Source organism: Petromyzon marinus, chromosome 65 (genome assembly GCF_048934315.1).
Source record: "Petromyzon marinus isolate PM22_M1 ecotype Great Lakes invasive population chromosome 65, UKy_Petmar_22M1.pri1.0, whole genome shotgun sequence".
NCBI classification, from domain to species: Eukaryota; Metazoa; Chordata; class Hyperoartia; order Petromyzontiformes; family Petromyzontidae; genus Petromyzon; species Petromyzon marinus.
Window position 1 is genome coordinate 4,078,524 of NC_133731.1, and position 19,860 is coordinate 4,098,383.

The 19,860-nt window shown below is 57.7% G+C and overlaps 1 protein-coding gene across 2 annotated transcripts in view; it reads right to left on the reverse strand.

Moving 5' to 3' along the window:
• The window catches only part of LOC116956418 (phosphatidylinositol phosphatase PTPRQ), a 70,008-nt gene that overhangs the window by 37,169 nt on the left and 12,979 nt on the right, over positions 1-19,860 (reverse strand). For both annotated transcript variants that reach the window (XM_076054253.1, XM_076054254.1), the window contains exons 9-19: positions 19,455-19,799; positions 18,639-18,962; positions 17,925-18,221; positions 13,395-13,552; positions 12,767-12,908; positions 11,541-11,831; positions 10,605-10,931; positions 9,747-9,859; positions 7,543-7,717; positions 2,012-2,292; positions 763-832 (exon numbers count right to left, since the gene is read on the reverse strand). In XM_076054253.1, coding sequence (XP_075910368.1) covers positions 763-832; positions 2,012-2,292; positions 7,543-7,717; positions 9,747-9,859; positions 10,605-10,931; positions 11,541-11,831; positions 12,767-12,908; positions 13,395-13,552; positions 17,925-18,221; positions 18,639-18,962; positions 19,455-19,799 — 2,523 coding nt within the window. The remainder of the gene's footprint in view (positions 1-762; positions 833-2,011; positions 2,293-7,542; positions 7,718-9,746; positions 9,860-10,604; positions 10,932-11,540; positions 11,832-12,766; positions 12,909-13,394; positions 13,553-17,924; positions 18,222-18,638; positions 18,963-19,454; positions 19,800-19,860) is intronic.

The following is a 19,860-nucleotide window of genomic DNA, read 5'->3' on the forward strand; positions in this document are numbered from 1 at the left end:
TCAACAACCACCACGACAACAACTTTAATAACAACCATCACCACAACAACAACTTCAACCACCACCACGACAACTTTAACAACAACCATCACCACAACAATAACTTCAACCACCACCACGACAACTTTAACAACAACCATCACCACAACAATAACTTCAACCACCACCACGACAACAACTTCAACAACCACCACGACAACAACTTTAACAACAATCATCACCACAACAACTTCAACCACCACCACAAAAACAACTTCAACCACCACCACGACAACTACTTCAACAACCACCACGACAAGAACTTTAACCATCATCACAAAAACAACGTCAACCACCACCACAACAACTTCAACAACCACCACGACAACAACTTCAACAACCACCACCACAATAATAACCACTACCACAACACAGACAAAAGTGAGCGAGTGGTGAGTGAATGGTGAGCAGTGAGTGAGTAATGAGTAGTGAGTGAGTGGTGAGCAGTGAGTGGTGAGCGAGTGGTAATCAGTGAGTAGTGAGTGAGTGATGAGTAGTGAGTGAATGATGAGTAGTGAGTGAGTGATGAGTAGTGAGCAGTGAGTGGTGAGCAGTGAGTGGTGAGCAGTGAGTGGTTGGTAAGCAGTGAGTGAGTGGTGAGGAGTGATTGAGTGGTGAGCAGTGAGTCAGTGGTGAGCAGTGAGCGAGTGGCAAGTGGTGAGAGAGTGAGCAGTGAGCAGTGAACGAGTGGTGAGTGGTCAAATTCCCCTGTGCGGCACTCACCCATGATGCCCGTGCTCACCACTCTCTCACCGGACCAGGGCCCAGGACCCGCCCCGTTCACCGCACGCACCTACACACGGCGGAATGGTGAGCGCGGTGAGGGTGAGGAGCGACTGTGGAGAGCCAATTGAGTGAACGAGCGAGCGAGTGAGCGAGTGACAGGCCATGTGAGCGAGTAAGTGAGTGACTGAGTGAGTGACAGACCATGTGAGTGAGTAAGTTAGTGAGTGACTGAGTGAGTGACAGACCATGTGAGCGGGTGAGTGAGTACGTGAGTGACTGAGTGAGTGACAGACCATGTGAGTGAGTAAGTTAGCGAGTGACTGAGTGAGTGACACACCATGTGAGTGAGTAAGTTAGTGAGTGACAGACCATGTGAGTGAGTAAGTTAGTGAGTCACTGAGTGAGTGACAGACAATGTGAGTGAGTAAGTTAGCGAGTGACTGAGTGAGTGACACACCATGTGAGTGAGTAAGTTAGTGACAGACCATGTGAGCGAGTGAGCGAGTAAGCGAGTGACTGACCATGTGACTGACCATGTGAGCGAGTGAGCGAGTAAGCGAGCTAGTCGGTGAGAGAGTCAGTGAGCGAGTGAGTAAATTAGCGACTGACAGCGTGAGCGAGTGAGTGAATGAGTAAAAGAACTAGTGAGAGAGCGAGCGAATGAGTGAACGAGCGAGTGAGTAAGCGAGCGAGTGAGAGAGCGAGTAAGCGAGCTAGGAAGAGAGTGAGCAAGTGAGCGAGCGAGTGAGAGAGCGATCGAGTGTGAGAGCGAATGAGTCAACGAGCGAGCGAGTGAGAGAGCGATCGAGTGTGAGAGCGAATGAGTCAACGAGCGAGCGAGTGAGAGAGCGATCGAGTGTGAGAGCGAATGAGTCAACGAACGAGTGAGAGAGAGAGCGATCGAGTGTGAGAGCGAATGAGTCAACGAGCGAGCGAGAGAGCGAGCGAGAGAGCGATCTAGTGAGAGAGCTAATGAGTCAACGAGTGCGCGAGTGAGAGAGCGAGCGAGAGAGCGAGCGAGAGAGCGAGCGAGTGAGAGAGCGAGTGAGAGAGCGAGCGAGTGAGAGTGCGAGTGAGAGAGCGAGCGAGAGAGCGAGCGAGTGAGAGAGCGAGTGAGATAGCGAGCGAGTGAGAGAGCGAGCGAGTGAGAGAGCTAATGAGTCAACGAGCGTGCGAGTGGACGAACGAGTGAGCGAGCGAGCGAGCGATTGAACGAGTGACTGAGCGTGCGAGCGAGCGAGCTCACCGCGAGGCTGTAGTTGCGCCCGCCCTTGAGGCCGAGCACCTCCGCCTGCAGCCGGTCGCTCTGCGCCAGCGCCGTCACGTTCTGCACCACGGCGGGGGACGACGAGGAGGAGGAGCCCCCCCCCGATTCCCCTCCCGCGGCGCCCCCCACTTCTCGCACCGACACCTGGTACGCCAGGGCTGTGTCGTTGGGCCGCGCCGGCGCCGAGAACGCCAGCCGCAGCCGCGTCACCGAGTCGGCCAGCAGCTCGGGCGCCAGTAGCGTGGGGGCGTCCACGGGGGCTGCCGGGGAAGGGTGGGGGGGGAGGTGGTGCCGCAGGGGTCGGAGGTCACGGGCTTGGCTCCTACACGCTGGGGTCACCGCCGCCTTTCGTCCAACGCAGTTTGAATAAGAAGCAACTAAAAAAAAAACGTTTGCTCACCGTGAACGGCGACGACGATTATGATGATGATGACGACGACGGCGCGTGTATTCCTCCGCGGCCCAGTCGGAGGACGTCCGTGAAACTGGCTGGACGTGCGTGAACAAGAGCTTCGCAGCTCATCGGATTCCCCCGGGATGAAGAAAGATTTGCGATCGTGGGCGGGGTGCGGTTTAGAGTGGTGCACGGTACTTCTGCACGATGCGTTACTGTGCAGGAATCGCCGCCACCCGGGGTCGCGACTCGCAAGCTCCTCTCCACCGATCGGCGAACTTTCCACCAATCAACGAACTTTCCACTGATCGCAAACTCACTGATCGCAAACTCTCCACCCATCGGCGAACTCCTCTTCGCCGATCGGTGAACTCGCCACCGATCGGCCAACTTCTCTCCACTGATCGGCCAATTCCTCTCCACTGATTGGCCAACTCCTCTCCACTGATTGGCCAACTCATCTCCACTGATCGGCCAATTCCTCTCCACTGATTGGCCAACTCCTCTCCACTGATCGGCCAACTCCTCTCCACTTATCGGCCAACTCCTCTCCACTGATTGGCCAACTCATCTCCACTGATCGGCCAACTCCTCTCCACTGATCGGCCAACTCCTCTCCACTTATCGGCCTACTTCTCTCCACTGATTGGCCAAATCCTCTCCACTGATCAGCCTGTAGGGTCTCTATGGTAGTCTGTAGGATTCTCTATGTGATTCTCTGTGTTCCAGTTTAGTTTAAGTTTATTTTGAAGTGCCCTGTGCGCTAAGGAGCTCTTAAGTCAGGTTCCATCACGTAAGTCTATGGGTCTCTATGAAAGTCTATGTGTCTCTATGAAAGTCTATGGGTCTCTATGAAAGTCTATGGGTCTCTATGAAAGTCTATGGGTCTCTATGTGAGTCTGTGGGTCTCTATGTGAGTCTATGAGTCTCTTTGAATTTGTGGGTCTCTGTGGGTCTCTGTGGGTCTCTATGTGAGTCTATCGGTCTCTACACAAGTCTATGGATCTATGTGAGTCTATTGGTCTATGTGAGTCTATGGGTCTTTGTGTGAGTCTATGGGTTTCTATTGGAGTCTGTGGGTCTCTATGTGAGTCTATGGGTCTCTATGCGAGTCTATGGGTCTCTATGCGAGTCTATGGGTCTCTATGTGAGTCTGTTGGTCTCTACGCAAGTCTATGGGTCTTTATGTGAGTCTATAGGTTTCTATTGGAGTCTGTGGATCTCTATGTGAGTCTATAGGTCTCTATGCAAGTCTATGGGTCTCTTTGAATTTGTGGGTCTCTGTGGGTCTATGTGAGTCTGTGGTTCTCTATGTGAGTCTGTGGGTCTCTGTGAGTCTGTGGGTCTCTATGTGAGTCTATGGGTCTATGTGAGTCTAAGGGTCTCTATGTGAGTCTAAGGGTCTCTATGTGAGTCTACGGGTCTCTATGCGAGTCTGTGGGTCTCGATGTGAGTCTATGGGTCTCTACGTGAGTCTGTGGGTCCACAGTTCTACCCCCGCAGAGTTGTGGGTGGTTGGGTTGGTAGTGGCCCTCTCGAGAACAAGGGGAATGATAATCACGAGCGATAATGATAATTCACGCTCGTCCAATTCATGAATTGTCATGCGTGGAAAAAGACGGACAAAAGTTGCTTGGCATCGGCCGAGGAAAGGAAAGGGGTAAGAGAGACGTTTCCGACATTAACCGAAGAGAGAGAGAAGACTAAGGGCCATTTTAGTTTTTAAGTCGACATTTGACGATGCATCTCTGACCTCCAAGGGGGGTGTGGGGGGGGGGGGCGGAAACGGGGAGCTCGTCCCGGTGCCACGGTGGCAAAGGCACCGCGGCACCGCCCCGCCGTGGGTGAAGCCGAGCGACCGTGGGGAACGGTGAGCGATGCACACTCTGAGGATCTTCACGACCTCCATGCGGTGTACGGCTGGAGGAGGTCACGAGTGTAGGGAGGATGCAAGAAGTCCATTTAAGGTCATGTATAGTGCACAGTGACTCTTTGGTTCTTTCGGTAAGGTCACGTAGATAGAAAATTAGTAAAAGATCACGACGTTTCGATCGCAACACAGGCGACCGTCTTCAGGTGAGAGAGAGAGTGAAAGCTACTGGAACAAGGCCTTATGTAGGCCTGAGATGGGTGCAGCCTCAAGGGTAAGAGGGCGGCGGGGGCTAGAGATGGTCTGCCTGAGGCTGTGGAAGTGGCTATTGTTTTGTGAGAGGATAGCAGCATCGGTGGCTGAGCGGGAAGGACATCAAGCCCGTCAATACACAGACATCCAACCTAATAATGCAACTCGGAGAGTCGCAGGATCAAATTTTCTACCTACGTGACTCTACCGAACAGAACCAAAGAGTATGGATTCCTGCAGTCACGAAAGCTTCAAATCAAGACAATAGTGGATATAGTAATAGGTTTTACCCTTTTAACTGGCACAAAAACTGACACCATTATTCAAGGCATCATGTTTGCAATAACCACAACACAAGCAGTCAAAATGCAAACAAAAGAGACAAATCTGATAATAATATGCACTGTCCTTGAATTTGATTGGTCCACACCCGAGACAGCTTTTCTTAGAGCCTCGTCTCCACTGGTGTTGGACCAGAAGACGCCAAATATTCTCAGAATATTATTATTATTGAATATTATTGTGTTATTTTATTTTATCAATTTATTATTTTATTCTCATTCTACGTGACTTTACCGAAAGAACCAAAGAAGAAAAAGACAAATAGTTCACAACTTCAGCCCACCGGTGTGGTGAAGAGTGGATCCACGACATTTACAATTTGAGCAGGATGACGTTTCGCTGGTAATTACATCCAGAATCTTCGGGCGATTTGCCAGACTAGGGAAGCCATCCACCTGCTTCCGATCTTAAATAGTGCAGGATGATGATGTCATCATTGTTGAACCCCATCAGGATTTGAAATCAGAGGCGGAGGTGGCAGTGGCGGTGTATGATATTATGTAATAGATCAGTAATCAGCCACTTAGGATGTGACTCACCTGTAAGGAATTGCAATGTGTATTACTTATGAATACACTTCCAGGCTGCGCCGAGTCTGTAGATATCACAGCGGTTGAAATTATTTGAATTCTTCTCAATTTCGATCGATTCTCTCACGAGTCTTGGCCAGTAATAATTCGTAGTAGTGTGTAGTGCAGTGTGTAGTAGTGTGTAGTAGTGTGCCAGTAATAATTCGTTGGAGTGTAGTGTGTAGTAGTGTGTAGAAGTGTGCAGTGGTTCTTTTAACTTTGACTGTGGCCTTGCTCCCCTTTGGTGCCCATTAGTAAAAAACAAAGTACAATGTTACAACTACATAGAGGATTTGGTGAAACAAAGTAAGTTGTTACTTACATTGCCCCGTGCTTAATTTGTGTTTTCGATTGTTTCTTCTAAAAAAGTCTGGCCATGTCTCGCACCCCCCAGAAAGGGCATCTCGCATTCCCCAGGGGGTGCCAAGTGCACCCCAGGTTCAGAACCACTAGTGTAGTGTATAGTGTAGTGTATAGTGTATCGTATAGTGTTGTCGTGTGTAGTGTATAGTAGTGTAATATATAGTAGTGTAGTGTATAGTGTAGTGTATAGTAATCTAGTGTATAGTGTAGTGTATAGTGTATAGGGTAGTGTATAGTGTAGTGTATAGTGTAGTGTATAGTGTATAGTGTAGTGTATAGTGTAGTGTATAGTATAGTGTATAGTGTAGTGTATAGTGTAGTGTATAGTGTAGTGTATAGTGTAGTGTATAGTGTAGTGTATAGTGTAGTGTATAGTGTAGTGTAGTGTATAGTGTAGTGTATAGTGTAGTGTATAGTATATAGTATAATGTATAGTGTAGTGTATAGTATATAGTGTAGTGTATAGTGTAGTGTATAGTATATAGTGTAGTGTATAGTCTAGTGTATAGTAGTGTATAGTGTAGTGTATAGTATAGTGTATAGTATAGTGTATAGTATAGTGCATAGTATAGTGTAGTCTATAGTGTAGTCTATAGTGTAGTGTATAGTAGTGTATAGTGTAGTGTATAGTGTAGTTCAATAGTTCTTAAACTTTACTGCAGCCTTGCTCCCCTTTGATTCTCAAGCGTAAAAAAAGTACGATGTTAATAACCACATAGGGGGGGTTGATGAAACGAAGTGAGCTGCGTGCTCACGTTGCCATGACTTTATATGTTTCGATGAATCATATTGTGAAAAAAAGAATCTGACCATGTCCCCGCTTCCCCAGACAGGGCACCTCGCACCCTCCAGGGAGATGCACCCCAGGCTAAGAACCTTGAAGCCCTTGAACACCAGCAAGAGAATATTAAAATCAATACGCCCCCCCCCCAACCAGGCTCCCCGTCACCCCATGAGAGTGGCGAGGACGAGGAGATGCAATGGGGGCGATGTTGCCACTCTCCGCACCGCGGTCGAGTTACCGAGTGTCGGCTTCGACGACGCCCCGGGGACGTCGGTGGCTTTCTGTGTGTGTGTGTGCGCGTGTGTGTGAACGTGCGCGTGTGTGTGAACGTGCGCGTGTGTGTGAACGTGTGTGTGTGTGAACGTGCGCGTGTGTGTGTGTGAACGTGTGCGTGTGTGTGTGAACGTGTGCGTGTGTGAACGTGTGCGTGTGCACGTGTGTGCATGTGTGTGAATGTGTGTGTGTGAACGTGTGTGTGTGTGCACGTGTGTGTGTGTAGGTGCACGTGTGTGTGTGTAGGTACGCGCGTGTGTGTGCGCGTGTGTGTGTGCGTAGGTAAGTGCAATTGTGCGTAGGTACTGTACGTGCGTGTGTGCGTGGCGGTTAGCGCTACGCTGCGCTACGAACCCGGCAACCCAAGTTCGCTTTCCCGCTCACGGCCACCACCGGTGACGATCATCTGAACTGCTTCCTGGGCTTCCCCTAGGTCGACTCAGCCTCAAATGAGTACCTGGTGCGGTGTGTGTAGTAAACATCGCCCACTGGGGAAACAAAGGCGGCCGGGCGCGGCGCTGCCCACCCACCCCCCCCCCCCCGACGTGTGCGGTGCCGGCCTTCACAGGTGGTGACGCCGCTCGCTAACGGACGCCCGGCCCCCGACGGCCTTGCGGGGGGTGACGGCCTTTTGGCCGTCGCGTGCCCAGCGGCCGCACCCACCTGCCTGCGGCGTGAGCACGGAGACGGGCGGCCCGGCGAGGCCCGCGGCCGGCGTGTCGGTGTAGGCCGCCACCCACACGGCGTAGCGCGTGGCCGGCTCCAGGCCGTCGACACGAGCCCAGCGCCGCGTCTCGTTCCGCACGTCCACCGAGCGGTTCCGCTCGCCGCTCGACACCTGGCGGCGGCACGTCGCGACGCAACGGACGTGGAGACGCGCCGACACACGCGGACACGCGGACACACGCGGACACACCGACACACGCGGACACGCGGACACACGCGGACACACCGACACACGCGGACAAGCGGACACCCGTACACAACGAACGCACACACACACACATACACACGCACGCACGGACACGAGCATGGAGACAGGCATGGATGCGCGGACACGTGGACACACTTGTGTGTCTACACGTGTAGACACACGTGTGTCCACACACGTGTGTAGACACACGTGTGTGGACACACGCACGGGAGCACGGAAACGGGCACACGCCGACGAGGAGCACACGCGCGGACGGACGGACGGACGAGCAAGTGCGCGGGCGACACGAACGCGGGGGGACATTCAAACCCCAGCGATCGATCGATCGAGCGAGCGACCGACTGAGCGACCGACCGAGCGAGTGATCCCCGGGCGCGTTGACACCGGTGACCAATCGTCAGGACGGCACGCGGCGACAGTGTTGGGCGCGGCGCCGTAACGCGACGCCCGACACCGCGGGCGGCGGCGGCGGCGGCGGCCACGGCGGTGAGACCGGCGGTGAGACGGAGGGATGGATCTGGCACCGTCACGCTGATGGGCGCCGCCGTGATGGATGCGTGGAGGTGAAGTAGTGGAGGGTGGTGGAGGCGGGGGGGGTGGGGGGGGGGCGCCTTGTTGAGGTGGATGAGCCGGCGGTCAATCGGTTCGTCGCTTCCCCCGTGGGGCCCCCGTCGACGGCCCGTCGAGGGATCGAGTGGCGAGAGACGCGGCCGAGGGCGACGCGTTGCGACTCTCAGGGCGTGACGCGGAACGACGGGCAAACGTCTCCCCGACACCGGATGGTGGTGGGTGATGATGGTTTTGATGTCGGCCCTAATGGTGTTTGGTGTGCATGGCGTGACCCACCTGGACGATGAGGAAGGTGGTGGTGATGGTGGTGAGGATGGTGATGATGGTGATGATGGTGGTGATGATGGTGATGATGGTGATGATTCTGGTGGTGATGATGATGATGATGCTGGTGGTGATGGTGGTGGTGATGATGATTCTGGTGGTGATGATGATGATGATGCTGGTGGTGTTGATGATGATGGTGATGATGGTGGTGATGATGGTGATGATGGTGATGATTATGGTGGTGATGATGATGATTATGCTGGTGGTGATGGTGGTGGTGATGATGATTCTGGTGGTGATGATGATGATGATGCTGGTGGTGTTGATGATGATGGTGATGATGGTGATGATGGTGGTGATGATGGTGATGATGGTGATGATTATGGTGGTGATGATGATGATTATGCTGGTGGTGATGGTGATGATTATGCTGGTGGTGATGGTGATGATGATGATGGTGATGATGATGGTGGTGGTGATGATGGTGGTGGTGATGATGGTGGTTATGATGATGGTCATGATGATGATGGTGATGATGGTGGTGGTGATAATTCTGGTGGTGATGATGATGATGATTATGCTGGTGGTGATGGTGGTGGTGATGATGGTGATGATGATGATGATGGTGATGATGATGGTGATGATGATGGCGATGATGATGATGATGATGGTGATGATGATGGCGATGATGGTGGCGATGATGGTGATGGCGATGATGATGATGATGGTGGTGATGATGAGATGGTGTTGATGATGGTGATGATGGTGATGGTGTTGATGATGGCGGTGATGATGATGGCGGTGATGATGATGATGGTGATGATGGTGATGATGGTGGTGATGATGAGATGGTGGTGATGATGAGATGGTGGTGATGATGGTGGTGATGATGATGGTGATGATGATGGTGATGATGATGGTGATGATGATGATGATGGCGATGATGATGATGGCGATGATGATGATGGTGGTGATGATGAGATGGTGGTGATGATGGTTATGATGATGGTGATGATGGTGATGATGGTGATGATGATGATGGTGATGATGATGAGATGGCGGTGATGATGAGATGGTGGTGATGGCGGTGACCCACCTGCACCAAGTAGAAGGTGGGCCCCGCCAGCGTGGGGGGCTCCCCCCAGGACACCATGATGGCGTCGGCGGCCACGGCCACCGCCGTCACGTTCACTGGCGCCATGCCGGGGGCTGCCGGGGTGACAGACGAGAGCCGGCCCGGTCACAGCGCCGGCCACGCCGAGCCTGAGCCCAGCTCCCACGACGGCCGGCACGACCCGAACCCTGACCCTGACCCTGACTATAACCCTGATGCTGATCTTAACGCTGGCCCTGAACCTAACCATGACCCTGACCTGAACCCTGACCCCGACCTGAACCATGACCCTGACCCGAACCCTGACCCAATCACACACGATGGTGCAACCGGCTCGACCCACAAGCCTGACATCGAGCCCAACCCGAACCATGACCCTGACCCTAACCTTGACCCTGACCCTAACCTTGACCCTAACCTTGACCATGACCCTAACCTTGACTATGACCCTGACCCTAACCTTGCCCATGACCCTGACTCTGCCCTGAACCCTGACCCTAACTCCAAACCTGACCCTAACACTGACCCTAACCTTGACCCTGGCACTGACCCGGGTGACGGTTCTACGCCTTGGCCACGGAATCACGGTGTGGTGGTTTTGGTGAGAAACACTTTTGGCTGGTGCCGTGCGGTCGGAGCGCCGCACTGCGCCGCGGTCACGGTGGCACAGCCCGGCAAGCCCAGCAAGCCCGGCAAGCCCGGCAAGCGGTCCGGTTAGGTCATGGTGCCGCGACGTGCTTCGGCCTGGCGAGGCGCGGCCTGGCCAACCTACGGCGCGATGCACCGTGCGCGGTGGGCGCGGTGGCGCGGTGGGCGCGGTGGGCGCCCGAGCGCACTCACCTCCCACGGCCGTGCGCGCCGCGCTCCACTCGGACGCCGGACCCAGGCCCGCGCCGGTGGCGGCCGCCACTCGGAAGCGGTACCAGCGGTACGGGCGCAGGCCGTCCACGCGCAGCTCCGTGCGGGCGGCCGGCAGCGCGTCGGCGCCGCCGGCCGCCTCGGCGCAGGCCGCCGCGGGCTCCCAGCCGGCGCACGCCGCCGAGCGCAGCTCCCACGACACGGAGTAGCGCGCCAGCCGGCCCGGCAGCAGGGCCGGGGCGCGCCAGCTCAGCGCCGCCCACGTGGCGCCCAGCGCCAGCAGCTGCGGGGGCAATGGGGCGCCGGGGACTAAAACGGGGGGGGTGGAGGGGAGTCGGGGGGGGGGTGGGGGGATGGGGGGGTGGGGGGATGGGGGGGATGGGGGGTGGGGGGCGGTGGGGGGGGGCGGGGCAGGTGGGGGGTGGTTCACAATCAACACAATGGTCACGACAGAATCCATTGCCCGTTTGCTTCAATGCCTGGCTGCCCAGTCATCCGATTACCTGGTTCATTGGCCGGTTGCCCGATTGGCTGGATGCCCAGTTTCTCCGTTGCCTAGTTGACTGGTTGCCCAGTTGCCCGGCTACCCAGTTGCCTGGTTGCTCAGTTGCCTGCTTGCTCGGTTGCCCAGTTTCCCAGTTGCCCATTTGTATGGTTGCTTGGTTGCCTAATTGCCTGGTTGCCCAATTGGCCAGTTACCCGGCTGGCTGGTTGCCTGCATGCCTGGTTTCCAGGTTGCCTGGTTCCCAGGTTGCTTGGTTCCTAGGTTGTCTGGTTGCCTGGTTGCCTGGTTCCCAGGCTGCCAGGTTGCCAGGTTGCCAGTTTGCCTGGTTGCCTGGTTTCAGGTTGCCTGGTTCCCAGGTTCCCAAGTTGCCAGGTTGCCAGGTTGCCCAGTTGCCAGGTGGCCCGTTGGCCCACCTTGCTCGGCCTCCGTGCGCGCCACGCAGCTGCGGTTGCTCCCCAGGCCGGCGGGGTTGTAGGCGGCGACGGTGACGTGGACCTCCGTGTCCGCCGGGAGGCGGTCCCACAGCGCGGAGAGCCCCGCCGGCGGCACCAGCCGCTCCACCGCCAACGCCGCCGACGCCGCTGCCGCCAGCGAGAGGCGGTAGCCGGAGAGCGGCCCGTTGGGCTGGGCCGGCGCCGACCACGTCGCGGACACCTCGTGCCAACTCGAGGCGGCGCAGCTCAGGTTGAGCACGGGGCCGGGGGCTACGCGGAGACGCACGGGGGGGGAGGGGTGGAGTGACGCACGGGGGTGGAGTGACGCACGGGGGGGTGGAGTGACGCACGGGGGTGGAGTGACGCAGGGGGGGTGGAGTGACACATGGGGTGATGCGCGCGGGGTGACACGGTAGAGAGACACGGTAGGGAGACACAGCAGGGAGACACATGAGAGACACGGTAGGGAGACACGGTAGGGAGACACGGTAGGGAGACACGGTAGGAAGACACGATAGGGAGACACATGGGAGACACGGTAGGGAGACACGTGGGAGACACGTGGGAGACACGGTAGGGAGACACGTGGGAGACACAGCGGGGAGACACAGTGGGGAGACACAGTGGGGAGACACGTGGGTGACACGGTAGGGAGACACGTGGGAGACACGTGGGAGACACGGTAGGGAGACACAGCAGGGAGACACGTGGGAGACACGTGGGCGACACGTGCGAGACACGTGGGAGACACGGTAGCGAGACGCAGCAGGGAGACACGGTAGGGAGACACGGTGAGGAGACACGTGGGAGACACGTGGGAGACACGTGGGAGACACGGTAGGGAGACACGTGGGTGACACGGTAGGGAGACACGTGGGAGACACGTGGGAGACACGTGGGTGACACGGTAGGGAGACACGGTGAGGAGACACGTGGGAGACACGTGGGAGACACGTGCGAGACACGTGGGGGACACGTGCGAGACACGTGGGAGACACGGTAGGGAGACACGTGGGGGACACGCTAGGGAGACACGTGGGGGACACGCTAGGGAGACACGTGGGGGACACGTGGGAGACACGGTAGGGAGACACGGTAGGGAGACACAGCAGGGAGACACGGTAGGGCGACACGTGGGGGACACGTGGGAGACACGTGGGGGACACGCTAGGGAGACACGTGGGGGACACAGCGGGGCGACTTACCGGCCATGGCGGTGGTGAAGGCAAGGGGAGTGCTGCTCAGCCCTCCGTTGCCCGCGGCCGTGAAGGCCGCCACACTCACTGAGTGGTTGGTGAACGGCCGAAGGCCCACGAGCTCCACCCAGGGGTCAGCTCCCGTCGTGTTCTACACAGCGGCAATATCATCATCATCAGCAGCAGCAACATCAGCAGCAGCAGCATCAGCAGCAGCAGCATCATCATCAGCAGCAGCAGCAGCATCATCATCAGCAAGCAGCAGCATCATCATCAGCAGCAGCATCAGCAGCAGCATCAGCATCAGCAGCAGCAGCAGTATCATCAGCAGCATCATCAACATCATCAACATCAGCAGCAGCATCAGCAGTATCAGCAGCAGCATCAGTAGCAGCAGTATCATCATCAGCAGCAGCATCATCATCAGCATCATCATCAGCAGCAGCAGCATGATCATCATCAGCATCATCATCATCAGTATCAGCAGCATTGCTTAATTGGTTCCTTGTTCATTCGTCATACCCACGGCGTCATAGCAGCCGCCCTCGGAATGGACCGCCCCCCCCCCACCCTCCCACCTGCAATTTTCCCGCCGCCCCTCCGCGAGTCCGGGGGCCCGGCGCTGTGCGGCGCTCACCAGGGTGCGGCTCTGCCGGGCGGCGCCGGTGTCCTCGGTGACGGTGACGCCGTAGAGCAGCACCGCGCCGTTGGGCGCCGGCGAGGGGGCCCACCGCACCCAGGCCGACGTCGAGGAGACGTTCCACAGCAGCGGCGAGTGTGGGGGCAGGGACGGTTCTAGCGGAGGGTTGGAGGGGGGAGGGCGCGGGGGGAGAGGGGCACTACCAGCGTCACCGCCGCCACCGCAACCAGAAGTCACCGCCGCCGCCGCTACCAGCGTCACCGCCGCCGCCGCTACCAGCGTCACCGCCGCCGCCGCTACCAGCGTCACCGCCGCCGCCGCTACCAGCGTCACCGCCGCCGCCGCTACCAGCGTCACCGCCGCCGCCGCTACCAGCGTCACCGTCACCGTCGCCGCCGCCGCCACCACCACCGCCAACACAACCACCGTCAGTTTAGCACGTAGGCTTTCGCAACCAATGTTATTCGTAATAAAGGTTGCTTTGGGGTTAGACCGCGTTATTTATAAATGCGTCGTAACCCTCCACCACCCGACACGGCCCAACAGTAACAAAAATGCGTCACGTTTGCAAAAAAAAAACAATAGTTCACTGCTTGAGTGTGTTGAAGAGTGAATCAACGTCATTTACAAGATGATGTTTGACGTGTCGCTGGTAATTATATCCAGCATCATCAGACAATTTGCCAGAATGGTGAGGCCGTCCGATTGCTCCCGGTCTGAAATGGAGTCACTACCGCCACAACCACCGTCACCACAACAACCACCGCCACCACCACAACCACCGCCACCACCACAACCACCGTCACCACCACAACCACCGTCACCGCCACAACCACCGTCACCACCACAACCACCACCACAACCAACGTCACCGCCACAACCACCGTCACCGCCACAACCACCGTCACCGCCACAACCACCGTCACCGCCACAACCACCGTCACCACCACCACCACCACAACCAACGTCACCGCCACAACCACCGTCACCGCCACAACCACCGTCACCGCCACAACCACCGTCACCGCCATAACCACCGTCACCGCCACAACCACCGTCACCGCCACAACCACCGCCACCACAACCACCATAATCTTCATCAAAGCCAAAGACCCCCCGTGTAGCCTGTAACAGAATGTAAGGGCAAGTGCTATTAGCGAGCAGCACCTATACAGCAAAGACAAAGATCCCCCGTGTAGCGTGTAACAGAATGTAGGGGCAAGTGCTGTTAGCGAGCAGCAGCTATACAGCAAAGACAAAGATCCCCCGTGTAGCCTGCAACAGACTGTCGGGGCAAGTACTGTTAGTGAGCACCACCTATACAGCAAAGACAAAGATCCCCCATGTAGTCTGTAACAGACTGTAGGGGACAAGTGCTGTTAGCGAGCAGCACCTACGAAGGCCGGCACGGCACACAAAGGGGTGGGTGACCAACACCCACGCCCGGACGCCTTTGTCTCCCCAGCGGCGATGTTTACACACCGCACCAGGTACTTATTTGAGGCCGAGTCGACCTAGGGGAGGCCCATGACCAGTTGCCGTGAGCGAGAATCGATCCCGAGTCGCCGGGTTCATAGTGCAGTGCGCTCGCCGCTACACCACCGCTCCCCACATAGACTCGCATAGAGACCCATAGACTTGCATAGGCAACCACAGACTTACACAGACAACCATAGAATGACATAGACACAACAAAGACACTCGGCTCGTTCCTCGACACCACCCCGAGTGTGTTTGTGTGAGCGTGTCAGCGATGGTGAGTGCGAGTGAGTGTGCTTGCAAAACGTGAACCCCCCCAATGGAACATCTTCGCCGGTTAGAAACATTTAGGCTGGCCTGCCTACGATCAATCCTGGGTTTAACCAGGCTGGATTGTGTGATGAGCTCACAAATCCTCGAAAGATCTAGGCAAAGTGCCATCGGTGGGCTCCTCCGGCAGGCAAGGCTGCGCTGGCTGGGCCATGTAGCCCGCATGCCCAATCACCGCATGCCCAAACAGCTTTTGTTCAGCCGGATCGAGGGAGCTAAACTGGCTGGGCATGGGCTAGAGAAGAGATGGAGTGATGTGGTACAGAAGGACGTGGAGCTGAGTGGACTTGCCGATGCCTGGTACCAGCAGTGTCAAGATCGGCCTCTGTGGAGGAGGCTCGTGAAGGACGCTACTGGGCAGTTGGAGGCAGTCGCCCTCCAACAACAACGGAGGGCGGAGGAGCGACGCTCACAACAACGAGCGGAGCGCCGGGTGGCTAAAGCACAGCAAGTTGGTACAGTAGGGGGCACAGGTGGTGCATCAGCCAGTCATCTCGGTCATCTCAGTCAGTCGACCCGTGGCACCTGGGTCTGCCCCGTGACCTCCTGCCAGCGGGCATTCGACACTTCACGTGGCCTCAAGGTGCACATAGCATGGCACAAGCATCGTGGTGACGTCACCACCACTTAGTGGCGAATGGCGGTTGTTGTTGTTGTTGTATTAATGCGACAGGGATGTCCTCCGGCTCCCACATTATTTAACATCTATTTTGACCAAGTTGTTCGTGAAGCCTTCAATAGCTGTACCGGAGGAATTTCCATCTGGTACAGATACAATGGGAGGCTGATAAATGCCCGGGTGTGGTCAAGGGATGGCTCCCTATTGGTCAACCAAGTTATGTATGCCAACGATCTGGTAATTGCCGCTCACTCAGAGGAGGAGTTGGAGGCACTGCTGCTGAACCTGGAGCGTGCCATTAAGAGGTGGGGCCTTACCATCAGCCCCACCAAAACTAAGCACCTGCCTGGATATTTTGTACCATCGGACACTCCACCTCCACAACTCCCAATTGGTGATGGGGCAATTGTGGAGAAAGTGGATAGTTTCCCATACTTGGGCAGTGTGCTCATAATCGGCTCCGGTTTAACAGCAGAGGTCTCACTCCAAATCAGTCGAGCGGCATTATCTTTTCATCGGTTGCGTAATGCTGTGTGGAAGCTACCTGGTCTATCGCTCTGCACGAAGCTTCAGGTCTTCTCGGCCACAGTCTTTCCCTCCTCTATGCTTGCGAAACGTGGACCCCCCCCCCCTAATAGAACATCTTCGCCAGTTCGAAACATTTAGGCTGGCCTGCCTACGATCCATTCTGGGTTTAACCAGGCTGGATTGTGTGAGGAGTTCACAAATCCTTGAAAGATCTGGACAAAGTCCCATCGGTGAGCTCCCCCAGCAGGCAAGGCTGCATTGGCTGGGTCATGTAGTCCACATACCCAGACACCGCATGCCGAAACAGCTTTTGTTCGGCCAGATCAATGGGGCCAAACGAGCGCGGCACGGGCTAGAGAAGAGATGGAGTGATGTGGTACAGGAGGACGTGGAGCTGAGTGAACTTGCCGATGACTGGTACCAGCGGTGTCAAGATCGGCCTCTGTGGAGGAGGCTCGTGAAGGACGCTACTGGGCAGTTGGAGGCAGTCGCCCTCCAACAACAACGGAGGGCGGAGGAGCGACGCTCACAACAACGAGCGGAGCGCCGGGTGGCTGAAGCACAGCAGGTTGGCACAGTAGGGGGCAGAGGTGGTGCATCAGCCAGTCATCTCAGTCAGTCGACCCGTGGCACCTGGGTCTGTCCCGTGACCTCCTGCCAGCGGGCGTTCGACACTTCACGTGGCGTCAGGGTGCACATAGCCTGGCACAAGCGTCGTGGTGACGTCACCGCCACTTAGTGGCGAATGGCGGTTGTTGTTGTGTATGAGTGAGTGTGTGTATGTGTGAGTGTGTGAGTGAGTGTATGTGTGAGTGTGTGTGTGAGTGTGTGAGTGTATGTGTGAGTGAGTAAGTTTATGTGTGAGTGTATGTGTGAGTGAGTGTATGTGTGAGTGTGTGTATGAGTGTGTGAGTGAGTGTATGTGTGAGTGAGTGTATGTGTGAGTGTGTGTGTGAGTGAGTGTGTGTGAGTGTGTGTGTGAGTGAGCGAGTGTGTGTGAGTGTATGAGTGAGTGTGTGAGTGTATGAGTGTATGAGTGAGTGAGTGTGTGAGTGAGTGTATGTGTGATTGAGTGAGTGTGAGTGAGTGTGTGTGTGAGTGAGTGTATGAGTGTATGTGTGAGTGAGTGTATGTGTGAGTGAGTGTGTGTGTATGTATGTGTGAGTGAGTGTATGTGTGAGTGTATGAGTGAGTGTGTGTGTGAGTGAATGTATGTGTGAGTGTATGTGTGAGTGAGTGTATGTGTGAGTGAGTGAGTATGTGAGTGTATGAGTGAGTGTATGAGAGTGTGAGTGAGTGTATGTGTGAGTGTATGTGTGTGTGAGTGTATGTGTGAGTGTATGTATGTGTGAGTGTATGTGTGAGTGAGTGAGTATGTGAGTGTATGAGTGAGTGTATGAGTGTGTGAGTGAGTGTATGTGTGAGTGTATGTGTGAGTGTATGTGTGAGTGTATGTATGTGTGAGTGAGTGTGTGTATGTGTGAGTGAGTGTGTGTATGTGTGAGTGTATGTGTGAGTGTATGTGTGAGTGTATGTGTGAGTGAGCGCGCGAGCGACGCTCCAGCGCTCACCTCCCTCCTGCGTGACGGCTCCGAACACCACGGCGGGCCCCGAGCCGCGGCTGGTGCGTGCCGCCAACGACACGTTGTACGCGGTGGAGGGCGCCAGGCCGGCCACGGTGGCGCCGGCGGCGTCGCCGGCCACGGTGAGGTTGCGCCGCCCGCCCGGCGCGGCGGCGTCGGCGGGCGCTACCGCGATCTCGTAGGCGACCACGACGCCGTTGGGCAGCGCCGGCGGGGCCCACGACAGCGCCAGGGCCCCGGGGCCCACGCTCCGAGCCGCCGGAGACGCCGGCGGCGAGTCCGGCGCTGCGAACCCACGGACCGCCACTTGTCGTCACGGCGTGCCGGGCCGAGCCGCTCCCTTCACGGAGGGCCCCCGTGGGCCCTCCGTGAAGGGGACGGCCGGTGAAGATCCTGGATGCGATTCTGATCGAGCCAAAAGACGTCCACCCCATCCCCCTCCATCCCCCCCCTCACCGGACATTGACCTCACGCCCTTCCCTCCTTGCCCACCCTCCTCCTCCTCACCCCTCCTCCTCCACCCCTCCCTCCTCCTCCCCCCACCTCCACCCCCTCCCTCCCCTCCCCTCCTACCCCTCCTCCTCACCCCTCCCCTGCCACCCCCCCTCCTCCTCCACCCCTCCCCTCCACCTCCCCTCACACCCCTCCCCTCCTCCACCCCTCCCTCCCCCCCTCCTCCCCTCCCCCCCCCCCGCTCCTCACCGTCCTCGTCAGTGAGGATGTCGATCCGCGCCACGCCGCTGCCGTTGGCGGCGTGGCCCTGCCCAGTGGTGACGTGCACCTCCAGCTCGTAGCGCGAATACTTGCGGAGGCCCGTCAGGAGCAGCCCGCCGGCGGCGTCGCCGGCGCCCACCGACAGCGCCGCGGTGCCGTTGCCGCCGTTGGTGCCGTTGCCGAAGAAGGGGCCCAGCAGGGCCACCCGGTAGAGCGGGCGCCCGTTAGGCCGCAGCGGCGGCGACCACGTCACGTTGACCGACCGCGCGGTGACGTTGGCGTAGCGCAGGTCCCGGACGCCGTCCTCGGGCACTGCCGGTGCAGAGACAGGGACGCCCCCACCGCCGTCCGCCACGTTAAATAATATTAGGGGGGGGGTCCTGGGGGGGTTCTGGGGGGGTACTGGGGGTGTCCTGAGGGTGTCCTGGGGGGTCCTGGGGGGGTTCTGGGGGGGTTCTGGGGGGGTCCTGGGGGTGTCGTGGAGGTGTCCTGGGGGTGTCCTGGGGGGGTCCTGGGGGGGTCTTGTGGGGGTCCTGGGGGGGTCCTGGGGGGGTCCTGGGGGGGTCCCGTGTCCCTCAGAATGTCCCACCCCACCCCACCACCCCCACTCTAAATAATATTTGGGGGGGGTACCCTGGGGGGGGTACCCTGGGGGGGGTACCCTGGGGGGGGGTGTCCCGTGCCGTGTCCCCAAAACCACCACCTCCCCACCTCCCCCCCCACCCACCACACCCCACCACTTCTCCTCCCCCACGCCCCTCCCGCCCCCCACCCCCCCCCCCCCCGCCCCACAGTGCCGCCCACCTCCCTCGCTGGTGACGAAGGCGAGCGACGCCGGGGGGCCCGGCCCGGCGCCGGTGCGCGCCGTCACGGCCGCGGCGTAGGCCGTGAACGGCAGCAGGCCGTCCACGGCCAGGGGCGGAGCGCCGACGCTGTAGGCGCTCCTCCTCATCGCCGCCGAGTCGGCCCCGGCGGCGGCGCCGGGCTCGGCGCTGGCGCCGGCGCCGGCGTAGGCCGGGCCCGCCTGCCGCAGCTCCACCGAGTAGGCGGCGATGGCGCCGTTGGGCTCCGCCGGGGGCAGCCACGACAGCCGCACCAGCGACGGCGACAGGTGCACCACGGAGAGTGCCAGCACCGCGGAGCCTGGCACTGCGGGGCCGGGGGGGGGGGGGGGGGCAATTAGCACGGTGGTGGTGGTGGTGTGGGGGTG